Source organism: Mercurialis annua, linkage group LG3 (assembly GCF_937616625.2).
Source record: "Mercurialis annua linkage group LG3, ddMerAnnu1.2, whole genome shotgun sequence".
NCBI classification, from domain to species: domain Eukaryota; kingdom Viridiplantae; phylum Streptophyta; class Magnoliopsida; order Malpighiales; family Euphorbiaceae; genus Mercurialis; species Mercurialis annua.
The window spans coordinates 49,357,404-49,383,683 of record NC_065572.1 but is presented as its reverse complement, the minus strand read 5'-3'; the positions used below and the strand labels follow the sequence as shown (position 1 = coordinate 49,383,683).

The window sequence follows — 26,280 nt, the reverse complement described above, 5'->3', positions numbered from 1 at the left end:
TGGTATACGAGGATTTTTTGGCATAACCTTCAAGGTGGCAGGCCTTTTTGCCAAAATAACTATGGCCCAAATTTGTAGCATTCTCGATTTTGAGGAGGTGCTTCCCTCAACTGCTTTAGAGCTTTTGGATTACAATCTAAAGAAATATTGAACCGAAATAAGCACGGATGCGGAATATGATTCAAAGAAAGCAACGACAAGGTCTATCAAGTCGCTTCCTCTCTTCATTTTTCATCGGATACTAACATACACTATCAATTTGAGACATGATGGAAATGATAAGATGCCCTTGAAGGACCTTATCTACTTATATGCGGCGAGAAAAAGTATCAAGATTCTTGTGCTCTCAAAAAATTTGTACTTTATTTGGAGGGCCTTGTCAACCGGCCAAGTACTTTGTGATGTGGAGCATTATGGCATTAGTTAGGCGATCATCGGCCTTGTATCCAAAGCTAAGAAGAGGAAGCTTAAGCGGGTCAATCGGCGGATGTTCTGAAAGGTGAAGCACAAGCGTGTCAACTCCCTCCCGGTCTTAATGTGAACCAACTTTTCTCGCTCCACTATGGACAAAATGAGTGTATGTTTGATCAGATGAATCTTTTGGAGACAAATGTGGACAACTAATTCACTTCTCTAAAGACTCGTTTTGTTCGGGTGGCCACTGATCTTGGCTACATGTGATCCTGGATGGACTCTCAATGGGGTGCTCCTCCCCCCCCCCCCCCTTCGGCCCATGATGAAGATGACGAGGACTATGATGACATCTTTGGCGATGAAGAGGATTAGAAACCTTCATATGTGTATCATTTCATTTCCACTTTTTAATTATGTTTTTCACATTTTTGCATTTTTAAAATACCGAAAATGCCTTGTGCTCTACCTTGTATTGGAATACATGTATGTGTGTGTTTTTTTTTGCAATGAATTGTATTTGTCCTTTAATTTTTATTTGCAATATTTATGAAATTTTCCTTTATGCTTTGTCAATTTCAATTCGGTATTACTTTTGCTTTATATATGCCTTAGTTGTTTTTGTTTTTTTACAAAAGGGGAGAAATATTTGCATTTGATTTTAATTTTTTGTAAAGTGTAAATTTTTCTCTAAAGTTTTCCAATTTATCCTTATTTTATGCCTTTAAATTGTGTTTTGATTTTTGATACATAAAGTGAGGGATAGTCAAAGGTTATTTGAACTCTCTTTAACCATTTGAGTAAATTGATTGTCAAAATTAAAAAGGGGGAGATTGTTGGACCAAGTCCTTTTTGATCTCTAATTTTGACTTTTAACAATCAGTTTAAAGATTATAATATTGTTTATTAGTGTGTAGGTAAGTAGTAAAATACTCGGGAATCAATTCAGAGCCTTCTAGCGAGAACTGAAAATTTTAGAATCCTTGAATTCCAGGAGCTTTCCTGTGTGCGACCTCTAGTATGAGCCATGTCTTCTTTTCTACACGAGCGCTACAAATGGTTTAAGTTTAACCCTCTATGTCACGGGTGCGGCATTAAGCTTCACAGGCGCGACCTATTGTACCGTTGTTGGAGTATACAACGGTTATATTTGAATACCCCTATGGAAGGATGCCATATGTCAAGTGACTGTTGAAGGATTCAGAGTTCTTGTCAGGTTGTGTGCGCGACATGGTATGTAGTGGGCACGACATGACTTTTTCCTACATAAGTTATGTTATCTTTCTATATGACTTGGAGGAGAGTTGTTGGAAATTATAAATACCCCTCAGCCACCACTTTGATCTCGTTAGACACTCTTACAACAACTCTTAAATACAAGTCAATATTCATCTATTTCTCTTTATTGTGCATCAATTTTACATTGATTTCTTTTCTTTGTTGTTGGTAATCATTTATTGATTCACCATTAGTGTAGGTTCTTTATTAGCCTTAAAAAATCAATTGTTCTAAATTTGACTTTAACTCTATAAAAACTCTTTTTTAATTAGTTTGATGTAAGCTTAAACACCCTTTTAGTGGATTACAAAATCTCAATCTTTGATTGAGTAATGGATGTAGGATCACTTTTGATCCGAACCACTCTAAATATCGTGTTCATCTCTCTAAACTCAAACCTCTCTTACTTAAACACTTAACCAAATTTGTTATTTATTAAACAACCTATATCCCCCCCCCCCCCCTCCTTTTAAGGTTGTATTTGGGATTTTATTGTTAATATTTGATCTAGACATACATTCTAAGAAATAAACATTTTTAACATGATCAAAATAGCAATTTATATATATACAAGGTTAGAAATACTTTTAAACCTCATTTTGCAGTGTCTAGTGTTTGTCAGTCAATACAATCAGATTCATGATCTACTTAAAACACTAAAGTTGTTCCTCTGGTTGACACGAGTCCGCTGGTCCAAATACGAGCTGATTTCGAACAAAGCGGGGAACTCCAAGAAAATTTATTGAGTCGGAGATGTTGCATCGTGGCCCATGATGCCGTTGTGGAGATGACAGCACGGTGCTATTGTTGACGTGGTGGTGGCGAGCTGACTGGAAAAGATCCGGATAGTACATGTAATTAACCTACAACTAATTACATAGCCAATGGTTAAAAAGGGGAGCGATTCTGCGTCTGGACGAACTCGAAAACGCAAAAATATGATTCGTGATCGAAGGTGAGATCTGGGAGTGCTGAGGAACGAAGAACCACAACGCCAATTCATCTAGCGGTGCCTCCAGATCAAAGCGGCGGCGGCGCCACAACTTCCTGGGTTCACCCGAGTTCAGATCTTTACTAAAAAACGTGCAAAAAATGACAAAAACGCATAATTTAACCTCTGAAACTGTTAATTGATCAAAATAACACATAAAAACAATCAAACCCTAAACATGGATGGCAATCATGGCAAATTACTTAAGATCACCAAAAACCCTGATCATGCATATTAGGGAATCAAAATTGAATACAAATGCATAAATGAGAATACTTATGTGTATAGGGACTGATTAGGGGTCTCAGAAGTACCGTTCCGAGTCCTAGGGTCGTTTTATGTTGATCTAGATGTAGAATCCAGTGTAGAACGATGTACAACAGTTGATTCTTAAAGACTTAAAGCGTAGAAGTTTGGTTTGACTAATTAAAATTGGTGTTTAGTGGATGAAAGTTGCGTGTATGATGGCTGAGATTTTGTGTCTGTGTGTGAGATTATGGTTTTTCTATTAATTATGTGCCACCCCCCATTATAGTGTTAAAGGGTAGTATTTATAGTAGTTATTGATAGCTAAGGTTAGGTATAGTTAGAGTTTAGGTTACATTAAAATTCTTATTTTAGGTTAATTAAAAGTCAATTTCAGAATTATCAGTATATGCCATGAAAAAGTGGCAAAAGGGCTATTTTGGTCCCCGAAAGTGTCAAAAGACCTTCAAGGTACTAAGCTTAGGCTTTGGGCAATATGATCCATCAAACCTACAAATTGGGACAGAAACTTTTAAGACATTGTAATTAGTCCAATTTTTTAGACTCTTATTACAAAAGTTTTGTCATTGTATATCGATCTAATCCACTTGAATTCTAGCAAGCGGATCGTTAGCTCGTCACCCAGACGGGTGTCTCTAAAATTATCATCGGACGTTTCAATTCCTTAACACGTTTCTACCTGACCGAAAAAGATGTGTCTACACTAGTCCTAACCGTTATGGAGTTAAAATACAATTAGTTCTAAATTTCCAATATTTAAACCCAAAATAAACATTTGGATACCCAATTTTAGATTTGGAAATTTATGCTCTTTTTCAGGACATACATAGCATCCCACTAATAGAGTCTCATTTTGTTATATATTAATTACGGAGGTGGATTCTCAACTCACGACCTCCAAATGCACTTAAAGACGCATTAACCAATTAGATTAGACCCACTGGCTTATTCTTCTTGATAAATACAGTATGTGCATATCTGAATTTAAATTTTTGCTAGGTCTCAAGCAATAGATCCAAAGATTTCGATATTTAAATGACTATATGTTAAAAAGGCCAAACTAACATCAACAGAGATTACATTGCAAAATAGGGTTAAAAAGAAGGGATTAACCCACCAATCTGAACAAAATAATTCCTATCAAATGCCATTATTCACAGGACCAGCTGCAGCTTCAAAACAATAACAAAATTACAACCAATACCCCACCAAAAAATTACAAGGAAATGAATAAAATGGATTAGTGATAGGGTCTAAGTTAGAACTTCTATATAGTTATAACACTATGGCTGAAAGATCTTCGAAAACAGATTTCATGTCGGGCCTCTCAGATGCTGGTAGGATACATGTTAGAGCCACATGCAGCATTTCATCAACAACTCTTGCTGCCTCCACATTTTTCTCATCAAGAAGCAGCTTGTCAAAGCACTCGCTGCAGCGGTTTTCTTCCGCCAATAACCTTACCCACTCTGTCAGATCAACTACTCCTGGGTCTGCAGAAACAATCTCCCCGGAACATTTTCCAGTTAGAAGCTCCAACAAGATAACCCCAAATGCATATACGTCGCTCTTTAATGATGGGCAGGGTTTGCTTGAGCTGCCAAACTCAGGCGGCATATATCCAAGAGCACCGGCATTCAAAACTTGTGCTGCTGTGCCAGCCGATGTCAATATTCGGTGGAGACTGTAATCTGTCAGCAAAGGATTCATGTTGGGAGGTTCTAATAAAATGTTTGTAGATTTGAGGTTTCCATGGGGTATTGCTCTCTCGTTGTGTAGGTAGTTCAGACAGCGAGCTACATTAACAGCAATCCTAAGTCGATCATCCAGAGATAAAGGAGGGAGATTTCTTGGCTCTGTTTCTGTAACAAGAAATCGAATGTGAATTTTTCATTCTCATGACTGGATGGGCAACTAAGGAAAAAGATTAGTATAAGCACAAAAGAACTGATTAATTCACATTATATACAGAGTCCAGAGAAATTCAAGAAGAACCAATCATATGAGATTTGCCTAATGTTTTTGAATAGCTTCGAGAAATCCCATTATAAGTCCAGAAGCTGATAATCAGCAATATCTGCTCAGATAGGGTCAAATAAAAGACATAAGGCTTCATTATTTATTGTCTCTTTAATTAGTCTGATAAACAGACTTCACCATTGACAACCTCGAAATTCCAACTCACTAACATCACAATGAAATCAAATGCAAATCACAAATGCCCTATTGAAATGCAGCAGGTGAAAGTAATATACAATAAATAGTTACATTTAATCATATGGAATTAGCATCAACTTGACTAAGCTGCATATCATACAGTCTCATTACCTGTTATTTAAACTGACATTTTTATCAACCAAACATAAGATTTTGAGAAATCAGAGTTTCTAGATATGAGAATTGTATGCATACCAGATTGTGTAAAAAGACACGTGAATTTCTCATATTAATTTGACCTTGCATGAAAGATATAGATCATGGCAGTTGTTTTAGGCAGCCATCATTTTAAACAGTCCGAGTCATGAGATTTGGACATTTTAGAATATGCATGCACATACACTAACACAGAGACATTAACACATTGCAAAATAAGAAAAGCATCGGTTCAAGAGAAGGTATCTTACCTTGAAGATGGAAGGCTAAACAATGTCCATTAACATAATTAGATAATATCATCTTCTCGTGGTCCTTCGGGCCCCAGTAGTAACCTTGAAGAGAAACTAAATTTGGATGTCTGATGTTCCCAAGTTTCCTTACTTCCCTTGCAAATTCCTTCCGCCCTTTTGCTATTCCCTCTTTTAACCATTTCACAGCCAGTTCATTACCCGAGTTCAGTGTAGCTTTATATAGAGATCCATGGCAACTCTTCCCAATAACTTCTGCTGGAGCACATGAAAGTTCTTCTGCTGTAAGCACTAGGGAGACATCAAACAGATACAACTCCCCTGCCAATTTTTCAGGAGAATAAACCTGAAGGACACCAGGATTGTCAAAGGAAAGTCGGCTTTTAGAAGGAGATGGATTTGATGATGACAAATGAGACAGGGGGGAGGATAGTCCTTCATCTTTTCTTCTTGATTCAGGATGATTGTTAAGATTCTTTTGAACTGATGATGTGTCACCATGATCAGCACCTGCAGATCCTAACTGTGATGACGGCACAAGACTTTGATGGAAACTAAATGATAATGACTGATCCAAATTCTTGTTAACGGCTGAGGTATGAGAAAGAGAATGCTCTTGCGGCACATCCTCATTGTGCTCATCTCCTTTTACATTTCTCCTATCTTGTTTGCGATGGTTCCAATAGTAAATTAGCAAGCACAAAATAACTAGGACAGTAGCAGTGCCAACCATACCAGCTATAAGAGAAACTTTAATAAGACGTTTCATGTGAGATTGATGCTCCCTTAGAGTCAGGTCTGGAGCTCGTTCCTGTGACGATGGCATATTAGGAAAAATCAACAGCAGATTTCCAGGATGGAAAGCTGAATCAGGAAACCGCCTTAAGTTATCAGGGACAACACCTGAGAGATTGTTAGAAGACACATTAAATTCTCTCAATCCATCTGGAAGGTCCTCAGGGATGGCTCCTTCGAGTCTGTTATTGGATAGGTTAAGGTATACCAGGTTATTAAACTTACTGATTTCAGGGGGCAAATGTCCATCAAAAGAGTTAAATGACAAATCCAGAGAGACCAATTTCATATTCTGGGTTGTGTCTTGTGGTTCCTGAGGTGAGATTGGCCCAGTGAAATTGTTGGCTGACAAGTTGAGGTGAGTCAGTGTTGTTGAAGCAAGGAGGTCTGGAAGGAGGGATCCACTAAGAGAATTCAGGCTAAGATCTACCACCTGGAGCTTTGAGTATGTAGTTAATACAGGTGGAAGTTCACCATTTATTGAATTGTTTGATATCTTAAGTGAAGTCAACCTCAAGAATTGGGAAGTCTGATTAGGCAAAGGTCCAGTCAAAAAGTTGTTACTCAACTGAATAACTTCCACATAATTTCCCCAATTCTGTATTCTTGATAAATCTCCTGAGAGCATATTATTACTTAGATCAACTACGGCACATTGCCCTACAGTGGCTGGTAATGGACCTGAGAGATTATTTGAAGACAAATTAAGTTTCTTCAGGGTTGCAGAAGTGATACTTCGAACGGGACCTGCCAAAATTAATTTTAATCATTTAGCAGTCTAGGTTTGAAGTTGCTGACCAGAATAAATACGCGTTTTGCAAATTTAATGAGTTTGACAGGATCCTGAATTAGCTACTACTTGGCTTTGTTTTCTAGTCACTTATTTTGTTATGATCATTGGTACTACTTAGAACCAACTTGCATTGTTCTCAAGAGGATGTTTTATGTTATGAGTAATCAAATTATATATCTAGATCCTTAATGTACTGTGATTGGGAAACCTAGAATGATACAACCAACATGCGTTAATTGGTCATATAAATAAATTGTACGACTACATGTTTTTGTCCGCTCACACTAGAATAAAAGGTCAGCTAATAAAGAAAAAGACATAAAGTCAGTTTTGTGCCCTTAATTTGATCCATAAACACTTGTTTTCTGTTTGCTCTTGGGCAGTTTGAATTCAGCAAGGGCAAATGTGGATGTATTTCTTATTTTTCAGCAAATTTCAGTTTCAAGTTAAAGAACATGTAATACTTCTTAATGGTAAACGCAAGCGTACACATAATGCAGGAACAAGTAAAGAATGCATTGTGAATGAAGGTACCTTGAAGTTGATTAAGGCTAAGGTCCAGTTCAGACAATAACATTGATTTGTCTTGCAGAAGAGCTTCTGGCAGAGACCCTGACAACCTGTTAGTTCCAAGCCTAAGAATCCGAAGAGAGACTACAAATTGAAATGGAGGTATGTCACCCGTTAACTGATTATTACTAGCATCAAATACCTCTAAACTGTCAAAATATGGGATTCCATCATGAGCAAAGAGTTGTCCGACCAGGGAGTTGTGGCTTATATTAAAGTATTGAATGGACGAAATAAAAGTATCATCTCCAAGCCCCAAATCCAATGAACCAGTGAAGTGATTGCTGCTCAAGTCAAGATGAAGCACGCCGCCCAACTGAGAAACAAGATTCATTATATCTCCAGAAAAGCTATTACCTCCCAAGTCTAAATATTTGAGCCGCAAAAGATGTGGGAAACCAGAAGGGATGATGCCTTGGAACAAATTGGAGGAAATATCGAGATACTCAAGAGAGTGAATGGGAGGAAGATTGGAGAGAGTTCCGGTGAGTTGGTTATTGGAAATGGATAAATTTCGAAGCATTTGAAGGGCGGAAAGAAGTGGAAAACCAAAGTTGCCAACAAGAGCAGCATCATTGAGAGTAATGGAAGCGACATGACCATCCACACAGACAACTCCGTACCAGTCCTGAGGGCAACCATTGGATGCCAGGGACTTGGAATCCCATGACACAAGAAATGGGTGCTTCTGAATGCCCTTCTTTAGCTCCAAAAGTGACTCAAACTCTGATTCTCCATACACACTCACTACCACTACCACTAACACTAACATCAAACTAATTGTCTGCATTCCTCAAAATTAGTTCTACTTCACAACCCAATTGAATTAGAATAACCAACAAAAACAGAGAGGAAGAGATTATTTATGAACAATTGTGTCTATAAAAGGAATGGAATGAGCAGTATGAGGATACGATTTCACAGCTCAAGGCTTGCTTGCTGCACAAATAGAATTGAACTGAAGTGGAAACCAAATGCAGCACAAATTGAAGAACCAAATAAGCAAAAATTAAAGAAAAAGAAACTACATTTTGTAAGCAGCCTACAAAAAAGGGCATAATAAGTGGTGAACGAGGCAAGCTCCAAATAGAACATACCTAAACCCAGTGAGAGAGAGAGAGTAGAGTAGAGTAGGTGGGCAATGTTAAGGTAGCATGTTCCACAATTATTTGGCATTAACTCTACACAAAACGGACACATTCACTTGTGGTAACTATTCATTCCGCTTAAGGGGAGTTATCAAAATGGGAATTGATCAAAAATGTGGTTAATTTACATTTTGGTACATATAATTTGTAGTTATATTTAATTAATTATTTTTTTATTAAATAATTTAATGAGACAATGACATAAAATTATTACATGAATACTTTTATAAAACAATAACATAAAAATCTTACATTAATAATTTTACGAGACAATTAAAAAAATATTACACAATTAATTTTACGAGACAATAATATAAAAACATTACATAGATAATTTTACGATATAATAACCTAAAAATATAAATTAAATTTTATAAGATGTTCATAATTAAAAAAATTAATAGCAATTTATTTTTTAAAATATAAATAATACTATAATTCGGACGAATATGAACATAAATAAATTTGTGGGTGTAATTGGTAAAAAGTTTATAAAATGTTAAGAATTAAAAATGATTATTATATTAAAAAGTAAAAAAGTATGTTTTTTGGTGAAAAATTTGGTGATGACCATTGGAGTGAATTTGGTGAAAATTCACCAAATTGAAAAATGGTGAGAGAAAAATGGTAACTCCCCTTGGAGATGCCCTTATTAGATGCTCAATTTCACCTCTAACTTTTTTTTCCAACATAATCCCAATTTTTTAGTAAATCAATAAAGGATCAATTCACCCCTTGATCTTGACACAAAATATCAAAAAAATTATTTTCGAGGATTTTGGTACAATTCAACCCATAATTTAACAAAACCGGATTAATTCAACCCGCAACTTAGCAAAATCGGATCAATTTTACCCTTCTCACATAAAAAAAAGAGAGTGAATTACCTATTTTAAAAAAATTAATCCTAATTAACTCTAAATAATCTTAATTAACATTTAATTAAATTTTAAATTAACACTAATTTATTTATTTTAAAACAAAAATTGCAAACATGTTGCCACCATCCATCCGGTACCGACAGTTGGAGGAGAAGCTACTGCCGCGAACAAAATCCGCCGCCACGATCCTTCTCAGGCGAGAGAAGGAGCAAATCTATGCTCTTTGTCTCGCCTGAGAAGGAGCAGGAGAAGATCTGCTCTTTCTCATGGGAGGAGCAGTATCTCCTTCTCCAGCGCTTGGTGGTTAGTGGGTGGCGGCAGTGGCTTTTTCGGTGGATAGGTAACGTAACAGATTCAAAAAAGTCCTCTAATATTAATTTAAAAAATAAATTGATTTATAAAATTTTAAAATATAAGGGATAAAATTTAAATTTAAAAATTATTAAATATTACATCAGAAAATGGAAAAAATACCAAGTACAATTTTGAATTTTTTATCATTAAAAACAAGAGCGTGTGTTTCATTCCCTAAGGGAGGTGCAATGTGATTTATTTTTTTGCCAAATTTCGGGATTCGTTTGTTCCAAAACCCTCGATTTTTTTTTGTGCTAACATAAGGGGGTGAATTGATTCTTTGCTCTTTAGTAAATTGTCATTGGTATTTAAGATTCATTTTTGTATTTATCTTCAATTAATCGTTTTATTATTGCCCCGCACAAGATTCCATAAATAGTTTTCTAAGTACTTTCATTGTTTTATACTTATAAAATATATTTTTATTTTAAATTGTTTCATAATTTAAAAAAAATAATAATATTTTAAATGTTTTAATTTAAATTCTTGAAAAGGTTTGTTTATGCCCCTAATGTTTACCCCAAGGCCGGGATTTACCCTAGCCAATTGAACTGGGAGGAGAACTAGTTATATATGAGGGTGTGATAGAACTCACCCTGGAACTTTGAGAGGAGATAAAATTGCCAGAAGGACAAGATAAGGAATCCTAAAGAAGCCAACGCGGACGGTTAAAACTCTTTTATTATTGTTGACATGTCCTTTGCTTACAATGTTATTCTTGGTAGACCAATGTTACATAGTACAAGGGCTATTACTTTTATATCATATCTAGTGATGGAAATACCTATTGAGATAGGAGTAGTTATAATCAACGGGAACCAATGGTTAGCCCGTCAATTCTATTTGATTTCAATGGGGGAGGCGGTTGAAACGCTCACCATTGAAGCCTATGAATACTTAATGGACGATATTAGATAATCTGATGCGGTTGCGGAGACAGATTTTGAGTTCATGGAGAAAATGGAGCGCAAAGTGGCGTAATGGCATTTTTGTGATTTCGGCAGTTTTTGAGGCTTTTTAGTTTATTTCGTTTTATACCCAGTTTAGGGTTTTTATTTTTTTCTTAGTATTTAAATAACCTTATGAGTTGTTAAACGGCAGTTTTTGATGTTTTGAGAATTAATTTGTATTTCCCAAATTTCGGTATTCTTTGAATCAACGATTATTTGATGCATATTGCCTAGTATTCTTTTATTTGAATGAATAGGTTTTAAAAGTTAATTGCTGGCATAATTTGATTATCAACAGCTTTTAAAGTATCTTGTTCTTTGTTGTGACTTCCGCTACATCAGTTGGTATCAAAGCCAGGTTCGTTTCTAGATTGAATCATGCCGGCAAGGAGAAATCAACGTGTGGAGGAGGTTTACGAACGCGACCATATTCGTCAGGTCGAGCAGCGACTAGATGAAATTGACCAACGAATGGAAGAACGGATGGATCGAATGATGGAACAGATGACGGAACAGATGGGTGCATTGTTGGCTAACCAAAACAGGGCTAACCAACCACCTAACGGAGGCCAACACTTGTCACGAGCAGAATTTCCTGTGTTTGGCGATGAGGAAGATGATGAGTATTATGAGGAGGCTCCACAACGACGGCAGAGAGGGCGCGTTGATGATGATCGACGGCGTTGGGAGAGCGGGATGCGGACTGAAATTCCTGAATTTTATGGGGGGCTCAAATCTGAAGAATTCCTTGATTGGCTAGCCACGGTAGAGGAGATTTTGGAATTCAAGGATGTACCGGCTGACAGACGTGTACCCTTAGTGGCAACCAGATTTCGTGATAGGGCAACGACGTGGTGGCAGCAGTTGAAATTGACGCGCAGCCGACTGGGAAAACCCAAGATCGACACGTGGGAGAAGATGAAGAAGCACTTGAAAACTGCGTTTCTGCCTTATAATTTTCAGCGATTAATGTACCAGAAATTGCAAAATTTGAGGCAGGGAAGCAAATCTGTGGACGATTATACCACCGAATTTTTCCAATTGATTGCTCGGAACGAGATACAAGAGACTGAAGATCAGTTGGTTGCGAGGTATATTGGTGGGTTGCGGGTCTCAATTCAAGACACGGTCAATCTGTTTGATCCGATGTCGCTTTCAACCGCTCATCAAAAGGCGCTGCAGATTGAGAAGCAGAGCAGGCGCACAAGCAGTTTTAGCAATTCTGCGACAGCAGGTGCCTCTGGCAGTGGCAGTAGTGGAGTGGAGAACAAAACAGCATGTGGTGCCGTCAGTAGAGGTACGAACAATTTGAATCAGTTTCCTAGATCTGCTGGTAGTAGTAATATTCGCTGTATTGGTTGTGTTGAGATGGGTCATAGGCAGGCTGACAGTCGAAAGACCGCTGCTAAGAAAATATTTTTTGCGGATACTGATGATTTTGACGATGAGGAATTCGACATGATTGGTGACCCAGTTTATGACAGTGGCGAGGGTCTCGAGGAGGAGGTGGTCTCTGGAGATACTGGGGTGGCACTGGTTGTGCGACGGGCTTGTTTGACACCCAAGGCAGCAGATGAAAATTGGTTGCGGAGCAACATTTTTCAGTCAACCTGCACTATTTTGGGGAAGGTTTGTCGTTTTGTGATTGATGCAGGCAGTTGTGAGAATATCATCTCAGCAGAGGCAGTCCAAAAATTGGGCATTCAGACAGAGAAACACCCCAAACCGTATAAACTGGCGTGGCTGAAAAAAGGTGGCGAGGTTAGTGTAACATTACGTGCTTTAGTGCTTTTTTTTGTTGGTGCACAATATAGAGATTCTGTTTGGTGTGATGTGGTTGCCATGGATGCGTGTCATTTGTTGTTGGAGAGACCTTGGCAATTCGATCGAAAGGTCATGCATGATGGGCGAAATAATACTTATAGTTTTGTGTTCAAGTGTAATACCCCAAAATATTTTAAGATAATTACGTCGTCCCACGTGTCGAGATTTCCGATAAATTAAATTAAGGAGAATTTAATTTAATTATATAGGGAATTTAGATTAAATTTTAATAAGTTAATTAGCGGGATTTGAGGATTTAACTTTAGAAATTAATATAAAATAAATTATAAATTCCGTGACGGAATTTATTTCGCCAAAGTCCGCGAAATAATTTATAGTATTTATGGTAAAAGTTTCGAGTCGATTGGAGATCGTTTAAAATTTGGACGCGAATAGGTTTTGGACTAAATTGAAACTTTTGAAAATTTTCAAGGACCAAAGTGCAAATTAGCCAGAATATATATAAAACCCATAGGATGAAGGAAGCATCCAGGTACCTCGCTTCATTTCTTTCCTTCTTCATTCAAAAAAACGGCGATAACGTACGGTTCGTCGCGCGGTTTCCGTTTCTCGTCCGTTTCCGACGTTTAATAGCTCGAATTGATCGTATTCACGAGGCGAAACATGGTAAGCTTGACGTTTTCTCATTTAAACGAATATATTTTGAGTTATATCGATTCAAAGTTTTAGGCCACGAAACGATTTTATCGTTTTATCGAGTATAGGATTGATATATAGCGTTTTAAGCTTAGAATACGCGTTTTGGTTGAGTTTGGAGTGTTTTTACGTATATAGCAGGTCGGAAACCCCGGAAATCGATTCCGGGGGATCGTGTCGTGCACTTGTGGTACACGAATGTGTACCATCAATGGTGCACGAACGTGTACCAAGGTACACGAACGTGTACCAAGGTACACGAACGTGCACCAATACATGGTACACGACCGTGTACCAAGGTACACGAACGTGTACCATCAAGGTGCACGATCGTGTACCCCCATACACGAACGTGCACCCTCCGATTCTCGCACCCCGAATCTTCGTACCTCGATTGAATTAATTGAATACGCGCGTTGAATCGAAAATCGAATAGTAGTTGATCGATTAATGTGTATAGTATCCTAACAAGGTTAAACGAGAATTGATTTAGAAGTGATATTTATCCATAAACGAGTTTGATACCGTTTATCGGGATAATTACGTGAGAAGCACGACGGTTAATGAAAGTAAAATGTGTCGAGTCTCGAGTCTAGAGTCAATCTTAGAATAGGATTCTAATACAAGTCAAATGTTTTAAAATTGTTTTAGATCCGGCGAGGCAAGAAGCAGCTGGACCAGTAGTTTGGGAAGCTTGACGTTTCTAAGCCCCGGCATATTTTTGGATAAGCGTTTTCTGTGAGTTTATACGATTTGCTTTTAAAGTATTTATTTAAGCAAATATTTTATATTGCTTTATGTTTGTTTTGCATGATTGCAATGCGAATTTTTTTTATGAAATGCATATGCTTGATTTGAAACCAGTATTGATCTGATGGAACGTGCTACCTATTGGGCGACAATAGGACTGTGTGATCACCAGTTTTGATATGACTCTGTTGGGAGCTGATGATGATTATGAAATTTACGATTGGGTATATGATTTTGATACGAGTGAGCACTCGGCTACGGTGTAGTCTGGAGTCCCCGTATCTAGTGGCTGGGCCACCAGCGAGTTGGACTCGCAATTTGATATTAATGATTGGGTTGCTTGATAGATGATTAGTATGTTTGAGGACTAAGGTTTCAATCGGATCTTGTACTGGGCTGCATACGATTGAATATCGTTTTATGTTTTATTTGAATACTTATTAGTAAATGTATGAACTCACTCAGTATATCCCAATATACTGACCCCTTACAGATTTCCTTTCAGGATAAAGACGCTTTGAAGCAACGGACTTCTATCCTACTTTCAGAAGTCCGTATTTTTGAAAGTATGTAGAGAAACAGTACTTTACTCTTAGAGCTGCAGTAGATAAGTATTTTGCTAGTCAGCTTGTATGTATAATTTTCTGTAATATAACTTTAACGTTTTAAAGTTTTAAACGTTTTACGCTTGCTGCGTTATTTATATTGTGACTGTCAGAGGACATGTATGCCTGGCATGTATGATTCTGCATGACACGTGTTTATGTATGTCATGCATGACGTTTATATTCGCGAAAAATTATTTTACGTTTTTAGGCTTGCTACGGGTTTCGGAGCAACCACTCCCATTCCCTAGCGCCGGTCTCAGCCCATGAGATTGGGTCGTGACATCGAGAGTGTTAAAATTGTGTTACAGCCCAGTCGTGGTGTAGAGACAGCAAAACCAGTGGAGAGTAGCACTAACTTGCTGTCCCTGGCAAAATTTGAGGAGGAGCTGCAGACTGCAAAAACTGTGTATGTGTTGATTGGGAAAGAAACAGTCGACGAATCTGCGGTACCAGAAGAAGTCGCACCGCTTTTGGCTGAATTTGCAGATGTGTTTCCGGATGATTTACCGTCCGCTTTGCCGCCATTGCGTGATATTCAACATCACATTGATCTGGAACCGGGGGCAGCCTTGCCTAACAGACCTCACTACAGGATGAGTCCTGCGGAACATGAGGAGTTGCGGCGGCAGGTGGAGGATTTGGTTGCTAAGGGACATGTGCGTGAGAGTATGAGCACATGTGCAGTACCAGCCCTTCTAACACCTAAGAAGGATGGGACTTTTCGAATGTGTGTGGACAGTCGAGCAATTAATAAAATCACAGTCAGGTACCGTTTTCCTATCCCACGACTGGATGATTTACTTGATCAGATCAGTGGGGCGACGGTGTTTACCAAGCTGGATTTGAAGAGCGGATACCATCAGATTCGCATCAGAGTTGGGGACGAGTGGAAAACGGCTTTTAAAACCCGTGAGGGGCTGTATGAGTGGTTGGTGATGCCGTTTGGGTTATCAAACGCACCGAGTACGTTTATGCGTGTGATGAACCAAGCTTTGAGACCTTTTATCGGTAAATTTGTTGTTGTGTATTTTGATGATATTTTGATATACAGTGCTAATCACGAGGTGCATCTTCAGCACTTGCGAGAGGTTTTATGTGTGCTTCGCAGGGACAGCCTATTCGCTGCCAAAAAGAAGTGCGCTTTTCTGACTCGAAAAGTGTTATTTCTGGGATATATCGTGTCTGAGGTGGGACTGCAGGTGGATGATTCGAAAATTGAGGTGGTGAAACACTGGCCTCAACCGAGTACCATTATTGAAGTTTGGAGTTTTCATGGATTGGCATCTTTCTATAGGCGGTTCATACTTCATTTCAGTAGTATTATGGCTCCTGTAACCGACTGTATGAAAGGTGTAAAGTTTGAGTAGACAGCGGAGGCCGAGGCAGCATTTCAGCAGATTAAGCTGCGGTTGACGACTGCTCCTATTCTAGTGCTGCCAGATTTTTCACAACCATTTGAGCTGCATAGTGACGCTTTGAAGTTGGGGATTGGGCTGTTCTGAGTCAAAACAGTCGACCAGTGGCATATTTCAGTGAGAAACTGAATGGAGCAAAGCTGAACTACAATACATATGATGTGGAATTTTACACAGTGGTGCAAGCGGTCAAGCATTGGTGGCATTACTTGTACCACAAGGAGTTTGTTCTGTACACTGACCATGAGGCGTTGAAGCATTTGCACCGCCAGGATAAAGTGTTACCATGTCATGCTACTTGGGTGGCTTATCTACAACGGTTTACTTTTGTGGTCAAGCATAAGGCGGGGGTTACAAACCGGGTGGCAGATGCATTGAGTCGTCGCAGTAACTTCTTGGTTTTTTTACGTGTTGAGGTACCTGGTTTAGACTCGTTTACTGATTTGCTTGAGACTGATCCTTATTTTTCTGTGGTTATGAGGAAAGTGCGAGCAGGAGAACAGACAGAGTTTTTGTTGCATGACGGATTTCTATTTAAAGGGAACCAGTTGTGCATTCCGGAGAGCAGTTTGCGAATGCATATTATTCGAGAGATGCATGGAGAGGGGCATGTTGGGCGTGACAGGACCTTACATCTGGTTCATTCATCTTACTTTTGGCCTACCATTCGAAAAGAGGTGGAGAAGTACGTGCAGAGATGTCGTGTTTGCCAAGTTTCGAAAGGAGCGGCAACTAATGCGGGTTTGTACATGCCGCTCCCAGTGCCATCGCAGCCGTGGGCGGATGTTAGCATGGATTTTGTGTTGGGATTGCCGCGTACTCAGCGAGGGTATGATTCTATCTATGTTGTTGTTGATCGTTTTTCTAAAATGGTCCACTTTATTCCTTACAAGAAAACGACAGATGCTGTTTCAGTGGCACAATTATTCTTTCGACAGGTGTACCGTCTTCATGGGTTGCCCACGTCTATTGTTTCGGACAGAGATACTCGGTTCCTCAGTCATTTTTGGCGCAGCTTGTGGAAGATGGTGAACACGCAGCTGAATTTCAGTAGTGCCTACCACCCTCAAACTGATGGTCAACTGAAGTTGTGAATCGGTCGTTAGGAAATTTGATGCGGTGTTTGGTTGGCACTCATGTGAAGAGCTGGGATCAGAAATTGTGTCAGGCAGAGTTTGCTCATAACCATGCGGTCAATAGGAGTACCGGGTTCAGTCCTTTTCAGGTGGTGTATTCGATCGCCCCCAAAGGTCCGTTGGGTCTTATGCCATTGCCGAGCAATGTCAAGGTGCAGTCGAAAGCAGAGGATTTTGTGAATGGCTTGCAGGAAGTTCATCGGGCGGTTCATGATAACTTATTACAGGCTAACTCATAATACAAACAAGTTGCAGATGGAAAGCGACGTTTTGTTGAGTATGATGTAGGCGATTATGTGTGGGCTGTTCTGACTAGAGAGCGGTTTTCGGTTGGAGACTACAACAAGCTGTCTGCCAAGAAGATTCGACCATTGGAGATCATCGAGAAAATCAACTCCAATGCTTACCGTTTGAAATTGCCTAGCCATATCCGAACGGCTGATGTGTTCAATGTCAAGCATTTGATTCCTTTTCATGGTGATTCTTCTGATGATGAGGCTACTGCAAATTCGAGGTCGAATTTTTTCTACCCTGGCGGGAATAATGCGGTTGCGGAGACAGATTTTGAGTTCAAGGAGAAAATGGAGCGCAAAGTGGCGTAATGGCATTTTTGTGATTTCGGCAGTTTTTGAGGCTTTTTAGTTTATTTCGTTTTATACCCAGTTTAGGGTTTTTATTTTGTCTTAGTATTTAAACAACCTTATGAGTTGTTGAACGGCAGTTTTTGATGTTTTGAGAATTAATTTGTATTTCCCAAATTCGGTATTCTTTGAATCAATGATTATTTGATGCCTATTGCCTAGTACTCTTTTATTTGAATCAATAGGTTTTAGAAGTTAATTGCTGGCATAATTTGATTATCAACAGCTTTTAAAGTATCTTGTTCTTTGTTGTGACTTCCGCTACATCATAATCTAAGACCGAGCCTCATGGAAAGTTAGAAGAGGTTAATTTGGGAGGAAAAGGCCCAAAACTTGCGGTAACTCTATCTTGTATGTAGGTGATAAGAGTTTGATACTCCTAATTCCTAAATCCTTCATGAGCTAGGATCACGGGATATGTTTGATGTAATTAGTTGTATATAGAGATAGGTGCTCAGCCCAGAGAGGATCCATTACTCTAAATGAACATGAATAAGATTGTATGCTATCTTTTTAATGAATGAAGTCCTTCTATGAGAATATGAATTGTTTAGAAAGAGTCCTAATACAAGAAACTCGTTTCTAATATATGTCATACTTGTCAAGAATTGTTATGGAGAGATGAGCTCATATGATTGAGATATTTAGTGTTTGACTAATCGTGACATCAGTCGAGATCAGAATCTTGGTATTATATTCATTTCTTGTGGGTTCAACAGTCTACTTATTCTTTGTTACTTATTCACGATATTGTATACTTGTAATTTTATGCATCACTTTCCAATAAAAATACAAATAAATCATGTTAAGAGACTCAATAATTTTGCCTATGGCTTATGTTGCAAGTATATTAGTAGATTCCCAGATTGAATCGAGAATCTCTATAGAGCTGGGGTTGGTTACCCGGAAAGCCCACCGACATTTCTTTCGGCTTCCGGATGACAACTGCAAATCTAACGTGATAACGACGGAAAAATAATTAAATAAAATTGGCATAATGAATAGGTCTCATCCCTGCCATATATAATCATTCCCTTAAATATGTATCTAGTGAGACAAGGTAGCCTTGTCCTGAATTCACGTTTGGAATACCGTGCTCACAAGTATAAATTTGTATTAAGAAAATAGGAGTTGAAATTAAGATGCTAAATATACATCACAATATTGTAGTTGACCCCCATATGTCACAATCCAAAATCTCAAATCAAGACCGGCGTTAGAAAATGGGAATAATAGTTCTTAAACCCGTACTAAGCTTAAAAACCTTTATTAATTTCTCGTGTTTTGAAATAACAAAAAGGTTTCATCTGCTTTCTAGAAACACTTTAAACCTTTATGCAAACGTTATCACAATACGTTGATTGTATTTCTAAATACTAGGGCGTGAAAATAAATCTCATATAACATAATTGTCCTATTTCAAATACAATTTAAAACAGTCAAACCAGTTTAACATATCAACAACTGGTAAAAACGTTTTATATAAACAGGCAACCTTTCAAAACCATATACATTAACAACGGTTCGATCAGAGTAAACGTTAAAAATGAACTGTCAGATACATTGAACTACGCAGTTCTAGAGTGACATTACACAAAAATGACTTCTGAAGCAAGGACTGGAAGTCTGGTCACGTCAAATTGCCTGTAAAGGAGAAATATCAACAGGGTCAATATTGAGTGAATCTACATAATTACTTAAGAACATTAACAAAATAAAAATCGCATGTAAAACATTAAAAATACAGCCAGATAACTGATTTAGATGAAACCCTAAACATCAATTTTTATAATAGATAAACTATAGTATGAACAACAGTATATCACACCATAGTTTGATACAGAATTTAGACCGTAATAATGTTACTGATGTCACAATTATGTATTGGGTTTTTAGTTGAATTTTTATACCAACTTCTTAGCTAGTAAAACTTAATGTTTAAGAATTGCAAAATTTAACTCCTAATTTAAAAGAAATCAGCAACATTAAAATTCAAATTCAAAATTCTCTATCTTTCAAGTGTGATGCCAAAAGAAGCAAATTTGAAGATCAAAATGAACAAAAAAAGTAAATGGGTATTGCAATGAGGTGAAAAATTGACACAATTAAATCGATCGAAAAAATAGGATAGAATTCCAATGAAATTATCAAACTCGAATAGATAATAAATTTTAAAAGTTTTGAATAAATTTATAAAAAGTTTGACTTTTTGGCACCATTAAGCCTTTATATAATCATAGTTTAGACTAGAGTATCAAAAGAGCAAACAAAATCACCTGCAAGAAGATAGATGTTCAAGTCACATATAGAGAAAGGTATGAAGGCATCCACTTTAAGATTTGAATATCAATTCTGCGCATTGAATCATAACTATCAAGTTCATGTAAAAGGCAAGCATATTAAAAAATAGAAAACAGATAACCGGAGGAGAGAACAATAAGATATATTTTCAACTTCTGGTGATTGACCGACTCAAACGACAGATAGCTTTACTCACATAGTTTCATTTTACTCCTAAAAAATGCACATCATGTTTGTTTTTCCATTAAACGGACAGATAATGAATAAAGATGGTTATAGCGAACATCATCATATACGCTAATGAAAAGTTGTAGCACTGAATAAGCACTAATGTTATGGAAGTGAAATATGATAAAATAATTACTAAGATAAAACCCTTTGAATATATTTGTGAAACGAAACAAAATTTCACAATAAATAAAATTAATGAAAGGAGAAATAATTAGACAACTCAATTGTTCTATAAGCTCCAAGGGTAACAACCTATGTCACTGCAGGTCAGACAATTGTTATGAAAACTAATTGTAAATAATGTAGTAAAAAGGAGGACAGGGAGTTCCTAAGAAAAAAAGGATAGAGAGAGGAAAAGAAGTCATGTATTGCAATTTATCATGTCCCTTAATATTTAGCAATGTCATTCAAAAATTAAATTGTTTTCGCAATTCGATCACAATTTAAAATTTTGGAATCTGAATCACATCTAGCTTGTCACATTCTCAGATAATTAGTGTGGAAAACACCAATAACATGGTTGAACATACCAGTCCGGCGCTTGCCATGGTGATACCAACTCAAATGTCCTATCCTTCCAGGATTCAACGTCAGCACCTGATTGAGGTTATAGAGAGAGAAAAGATAAGGATGTGTTTGGAGTGAGAAACAACTTTGTTTCGAGTATTTTGAATTTCATGCATAAAACAGTGCGTTTCAATGTGGCTAATTTGTTGGATAATGTTGCATACAAACTGTTTTTAGAATGCCATATAATCACAGATATGTTAGAATTTGTAAAGGTGTATCAAATTGCAAAAGATATTAATATTGTGAATGATATAGTTAACTTTGAAAATACGTAATAGAATTATACACTTCAAGGTAAAAGTTATGATTTTATTTGTAAATACTCCAAATTTAAGCTAGGTGAAGAGAGAAGATACCAGTATAGCGGCAGGTGTGGCCTAGTCAAGAGCACATTGACAAACGATAATCTGCATTCAGGAATTAGATATTCACTACTACTTCAAACTAAACAAATAGAAATTTTAAGCAACATAACTTCTAAAAATTGAGTACTACAATGTAACCTCAATATATGGATAACCTCGAAAGCGATAAAACAAAGTCGAACCAGTTAAAATATTCAAAATTCCACCCAAATCACAAGAGAACATTTGAAGGATATGCCAAAGTAAAATTAATAAGAATAAAATTCCCAAAATGTAAAACTTAAATATTATAAACCAAGAAAACAAAGGGAAACAAAGAACATGAGTGGACTTACTTAGGATTTGCAAGCAGCTGCTCATAATAGAGACACTGAGATATAATTTTCTCACCTATAAAGGACCATAATCACAAACACAGAAAGCATCAAATTTTACTATAAAAATATCAGTGTACTCTTTGTATGATTTCAACATAGCACATTTTGATTTATCTTAAGGATTTGGAAATAAATAAATCCCACAACGAAAAGTGATTTATGTAGATTGACAGAAAATACCTTTAAATAGATCCATGATTACAAATCTTAAAAAGATCTTGCAGCTTGCAAGATATGAAAAGAAGGACCTGAGATGACCAATAAAAGGGAAAAAGAGTTTTAAGATTTTGAGATTAGAAACCCGCAAAAGAATGATGAGAGAAATCAAATAGAGACACAGAGATTAAAATACTTTACAGCTTGAGCCGTTTAGTTCCTTACAGTAGAATGTCAATGCATACTAGATTTGAACGACCTAGATTCAAAACCGTCGATAAGCAGTTGACGGAGGCAGCTGGTTGCTCCCCGATATAGCAAAACTTATAAGCCCTCATGTTTCATACCATCATTGAGTTTTGAATCATCGTGCCAGTAGACAACTGAACAACTTGTTGCCTCCCCAAATAGCAGACTTAGGGAACCTGATGTTGACACCATCATTGAGAATTGACATCCTGTCTATTCTGAAAGAGTTATTAATTGTGTGTTAAGTCCATTCCATATATAACTGCTTTTTTGTAATGCATTTTCTTCCTTCCAAAATTTTTAATCCTTGCAGGAATTCCCCTCTACACTCAAAACACTTAAAGCTCCTCAAATTACACTGGAAACCAAAAGTCTTCACTTGATTCAGGACGTGTAATTCTACCGGAGAACTAGGGAAGTTGCTGCCCCTCCGTAGATATTGATAGTAATTAAGTCCAACCATTTTTTCTTTTGCCAAAAAGGATGGAATTCCATTAGAATAAGAAAAAACATCGTTATATGAGAAAAATTTGCTACTTCATGAGCTGTTCCATTGGCATTTCGAGGAACAAAAGTAGTATTGGACTTGATAATCTTGAAGGACCACTCCTATATCCTTCCTAGCCAGATCATGCCCACAAGTAGCATCCACAGAGCCTTTTGTATTTCCTTCGAAAATGAACCAACTTTCAATTGTGTCTACTGCCCATTCAGCCTCCAGGCAAAGAGTTGAGGCCTCTACAACTGAGGGTGTATTATGCCATCAGCCCTGAGACAATGAACTCCAAGTAGCTGACTCTGCAAGTCTCTACACACCAGGCCTCCACAAGTAAACCTCTTTTGGGTTTGAACAACACCATCCAAAGCAATATTTAGGAAATTTGCAGGAGGGAGCTGCCATACGTGATGCTGTTGAACATGATCAGACCTATTATGACTGCTCCTGACTTGATTCTCTTGCGTCACAATTGTTTTGCTCAGCAACTCAAGCTTTCTACACAATTTGCTAAGGGGACTGATCATTACTGTTGAACCAGAAATTGTTTCTGCTTTTCCACAATTGCCATTGAACAAAAGCAGCACACCTGGTCAATTCCACACACCATTATTCCATAACGACTTATACCAAATGGATAAACTTAATATGATATGTTCCATACGAGCAACACAAAATATACAAGAGCTAAGAGTGTCAACAAACCACTTGACTTTACCATATAAAACAATCTATTGATGAAAGACATCATGCTTAGAATACAAAGAAATGCAGGCTTTTGATGCATTCTTGCTCCTAAATTAGACAGTAATAAGAATTGTGATAGCATATTATGACATGCTTCAACATATAGGTTAATCATAGCTCATCTACAGCTCTTTAATTTGATCCTACGCCTGTAATGTATCCTAGAACATAAAAGTAAATTTTCCATTATGAGATATTTTATGATTACAATAATGAGACTATTTGACATATATCATATCTTCACAAGATCAATCAGCATAAACTGATTACAAGTGGGACAGAATACTTGAATAAGTTCCCGAAGGAAATAACTATACCCTTATGAGAGAGCTTTGTGTTCATTTTAAAACAAGAAGTGGTACAATACAAGCAACATGCCAACTTTTTGATAAAACCAAATATCCATGCATTTTTTATATTAAAGTGAGAGAAGGGGAGGTTCTAACCTGAGATTTTTAGGTATAAACATGCAGTTGTAATGAGCATCGTTATCTGTAGAAGAATAAAACAAAACAGTGCAAGGCAATTAATTTGTATCATGACTGTCATGGTCATATTGGCATAGCATTAATGTGGTTTGTAATCATCATAGGTACGTCTCACATCTAATATCAAGCTGATTGTAGTGGCATCTACAGAGAATCCATTTTCTAACATTTCATCAATAAGTTGTTTTGCAGCTGATAAGTCCTTGTACCAGAGAAATCCCTGGACAATCGCATTATAAGAGCGACCGTCTGGCAAGCAGCCAATTCCTTTCATATTTTTGAAGACCTGAAATGCTTCGTCTAGTAATCCACTTCTACAAAGTTCATAGACCAGTCCATTGTAAACTTGAATGTTAGGCTGCGAAGCGTCTATGGTAAGTCTAGAGAATAGTTCCTTTGCCTCTTTAATCTTCCTAGCTTTGCACATGCTGTAAATGAGAATAGTATAGATAAAACAATCAGGCTTCAACTTATTGTTCTGCATTTCATGAAATAGGGTCAATGCCACATCAAGATATCCATGTTTGCAGAAAGCATGGAGCAAAATTGAGTAGGTTACAGTATCTGGAGGATAGCCGCTAGCATTTAACTTCTTGGAAAACTGGCGGGCAGCCCAAGGGTCCTTCACTTGACAGATGCATTGTATAAGAGAATTACAAGTAACAACATCAGCCATTTTATTATGATGCATGTCGTCAAAAAGCCAGAGCGCCTCATTCAACATTTCGGCCTTACAGTAGAAATGAATCAAGATGTTGTAAGTATAGTAATCAGGTGTACAACCCTTGGTCTGCATTAGATCAAATACTTTTTGCGCTCGACTTAAGTTGTTGTGTAAACAATATCCATGGATCAATGAGTTATAGGTGATAACACCGGGGTCTATTCCTCTGCGCAGCATTAATTGGACAATACCGTGAGCCTTTGAAAGCATTCCCTGTTTACAACGTCCACGAACCAACACGCCAAAGGTAACAACATCGGGTTGAATACCCCTGACCAGCATTTGACTAAGAAGAGCAGAAGCTTCGTTCCAGCGAGCAGAGTTGTAAAGGCCGTGAATTAAAGAGGTGTAGCAGACAACTCCGGGCATTATGCCTTTAATCTTCATTTGGGAGAAGAGGCGCAACGCCTGAAATACGAGTTTATGCTTCAACAGAGTGTGGATAAGGATAGTGTATTCGATGACCGTGGGGCGACAGCCTCTGGCGCCCATTTGGTCAAGTAAAGTAAGAGCCGCATGGAGCTGTCCAGTTTGACACAAACCATTGAGAATGACACTATAAGTGTAAGTGTTGGGGGTATAGCCCTGGGCCACTATATGATCAAACAGTTGGACGGCATGAGTAAAGTGACCTTGTTGGGAAAGGCCTTTGATTAAAATAGTGAACATGATGATGTCAAATTGAAATCCAAGTTTGAGGACTTTAGCGAGGACAGAAAAGGCAGAATCAATATGGCGTAAATTGCAGTAGAAATTAATCAAAATAGAAAAGTAGCAGTTACTAACCGGAATGCCACTCATTTCGATTCCTTTCCACAAAGAAAAGACCTCCTCGAAATATTCCATTTTGAGAAGGGCGGATAGTATTTTATTCAATTGCAGAATGGAGGGGAGTGGGTTGATTGCTAAGGCGGAGGAACAACCGTGTTTGGCGGAATGAAGCAAATTAAACCCAAAACGCGCTGAAACAACACTACCACCTACTACAACCGCCCTCATCTTTCTCTATGCACTTCTTCTTCTCATGCTGGATTTCAAACTCCCACTTTTAGTTTCAAACGCCCGCAGTGGCGGCACTGCTTCATAATCAACCTATTTTAACTACTTTTATAATTTACACAGACGAAGCTACTACCTTTCACTTTAAAAATTTACTTATAAAAATTACACTTTTTTACCTCCCACAAACGCTCACTTCCCAATTATAAAAAAAAAAAAAAGACACACCAATGAACTATAACTCGAATGGTATAAGCCTTAAGCAGCAAACTGTTAGGTCGTCGATTCGATTCCTCCCACGAGCGCTCGCCCCGCAAATTATATAAAAAAAACAACTCTTTTATACTAATGGCTAGTCATTTTTAGGGTAACAGGTAGTGCCTACACGACGGAGTTCCGTCACAAATGACCGGAACTCGATTGGACTTTTCGGTCGCCGTATCCGGTCAATGATAACCAATCAACTAATGATTTTCATTGACCG

General features: G+C 37.6%; 2 protein-coding genes across 9 annotated transcripts; both read right to left on the bottom strand.

Moving 5' to 3' along the window:
- Positions 1-4,008: 4,008 nt before the first annotated feature.
- LOC126673711 (probable inactive receptor kinase At5g10020) lies at positions 4,009-9,001 on the bottom strand. Of its 2 annotated transcripts, none has more exons than XM_050367945.2 (3): positions 7,694-8,994; positions 5,572-7,113; positions 4,009-4,809 (listed from the first exon to the last, which is right to left on the bottom strand). In XM_050367945.2, the coding sequence occupies exons 1-3, from the start codon at positions 8,517-8,519 to the stop codon at positions 4,223-4,225; spliced, it is 2,955 nt and encodes a 984-aa protein (XP_050223902.1). In that variant the 5' UTR covers positions 8,520-8,994; the 3' UTR covers positions 4,009-4,222. The 2 variants fall into 2 exon arrangements, with proteins under 2 accessions (XP_050223902.1, XP_050223904.1); XM_050367947.2 differs by lacking the exon at positions 4,009-4,809 and adding an exon at positions 4,827-5,024 and having other exon boundaries at positions 7,694-9,001.
- Positions 9,002-19,558: 10,557 nt separating this feature from the next.
- On the bottom strand, positions 19,559-25,886 carry LOC126674571 (pentatricopeptide repeat-containing protein At1g62930, chloroplastic-like). 7 transcript variants are annotated; one of them, XM_050369047.2, is made up of 9 exons: positions 25,584-25,672; positions 24,032-25,498; positions 22,319-23,427; positions 22,118-22,185; positions 21,896-21,950; positions 21,552-21,602; positions 21,156-21,222; positions 20,370-20,445; positions 19,559-19,737 (listed from the first exon to the last, which is right to left on the bottom strand). In XM_050369047.2, the coding sequence occupies exon 2, from the start codon at positions 25,464-25,466 to the stop codon at positions 24,153-24,155; it is 1,314 nt and encodes a 437-aa protein (XP_050225004.1). In that variant the 5' UTR covers positions 25,467-25,498; positions 25,584-25,672; the 3' UTR covers positions 19,559-19,737; positions 20,370-20,445; positions 21,156-21,222; positions 21,552-21,602; positions 21,896-21,950; positions 22,118-22,185; positions 22,319-23,427; positions 24,032-24,152. The 7 variants fall into 7 exon arrangements, with proteins under 7 accessions (XP_050225004.1, XP_050224999.1, XP_050225000.1 ...); XM_050369042.2 differs by having other exon boundaries at positions 22,290-23,427; positions 24,032-25,886; XM_050369043.2 differs by having other exon boundaries at positions 22,295-23,427; positions 24,032-25,886.
- Positions 25,887-26,280: the final 394 nt, after the last annotated feature.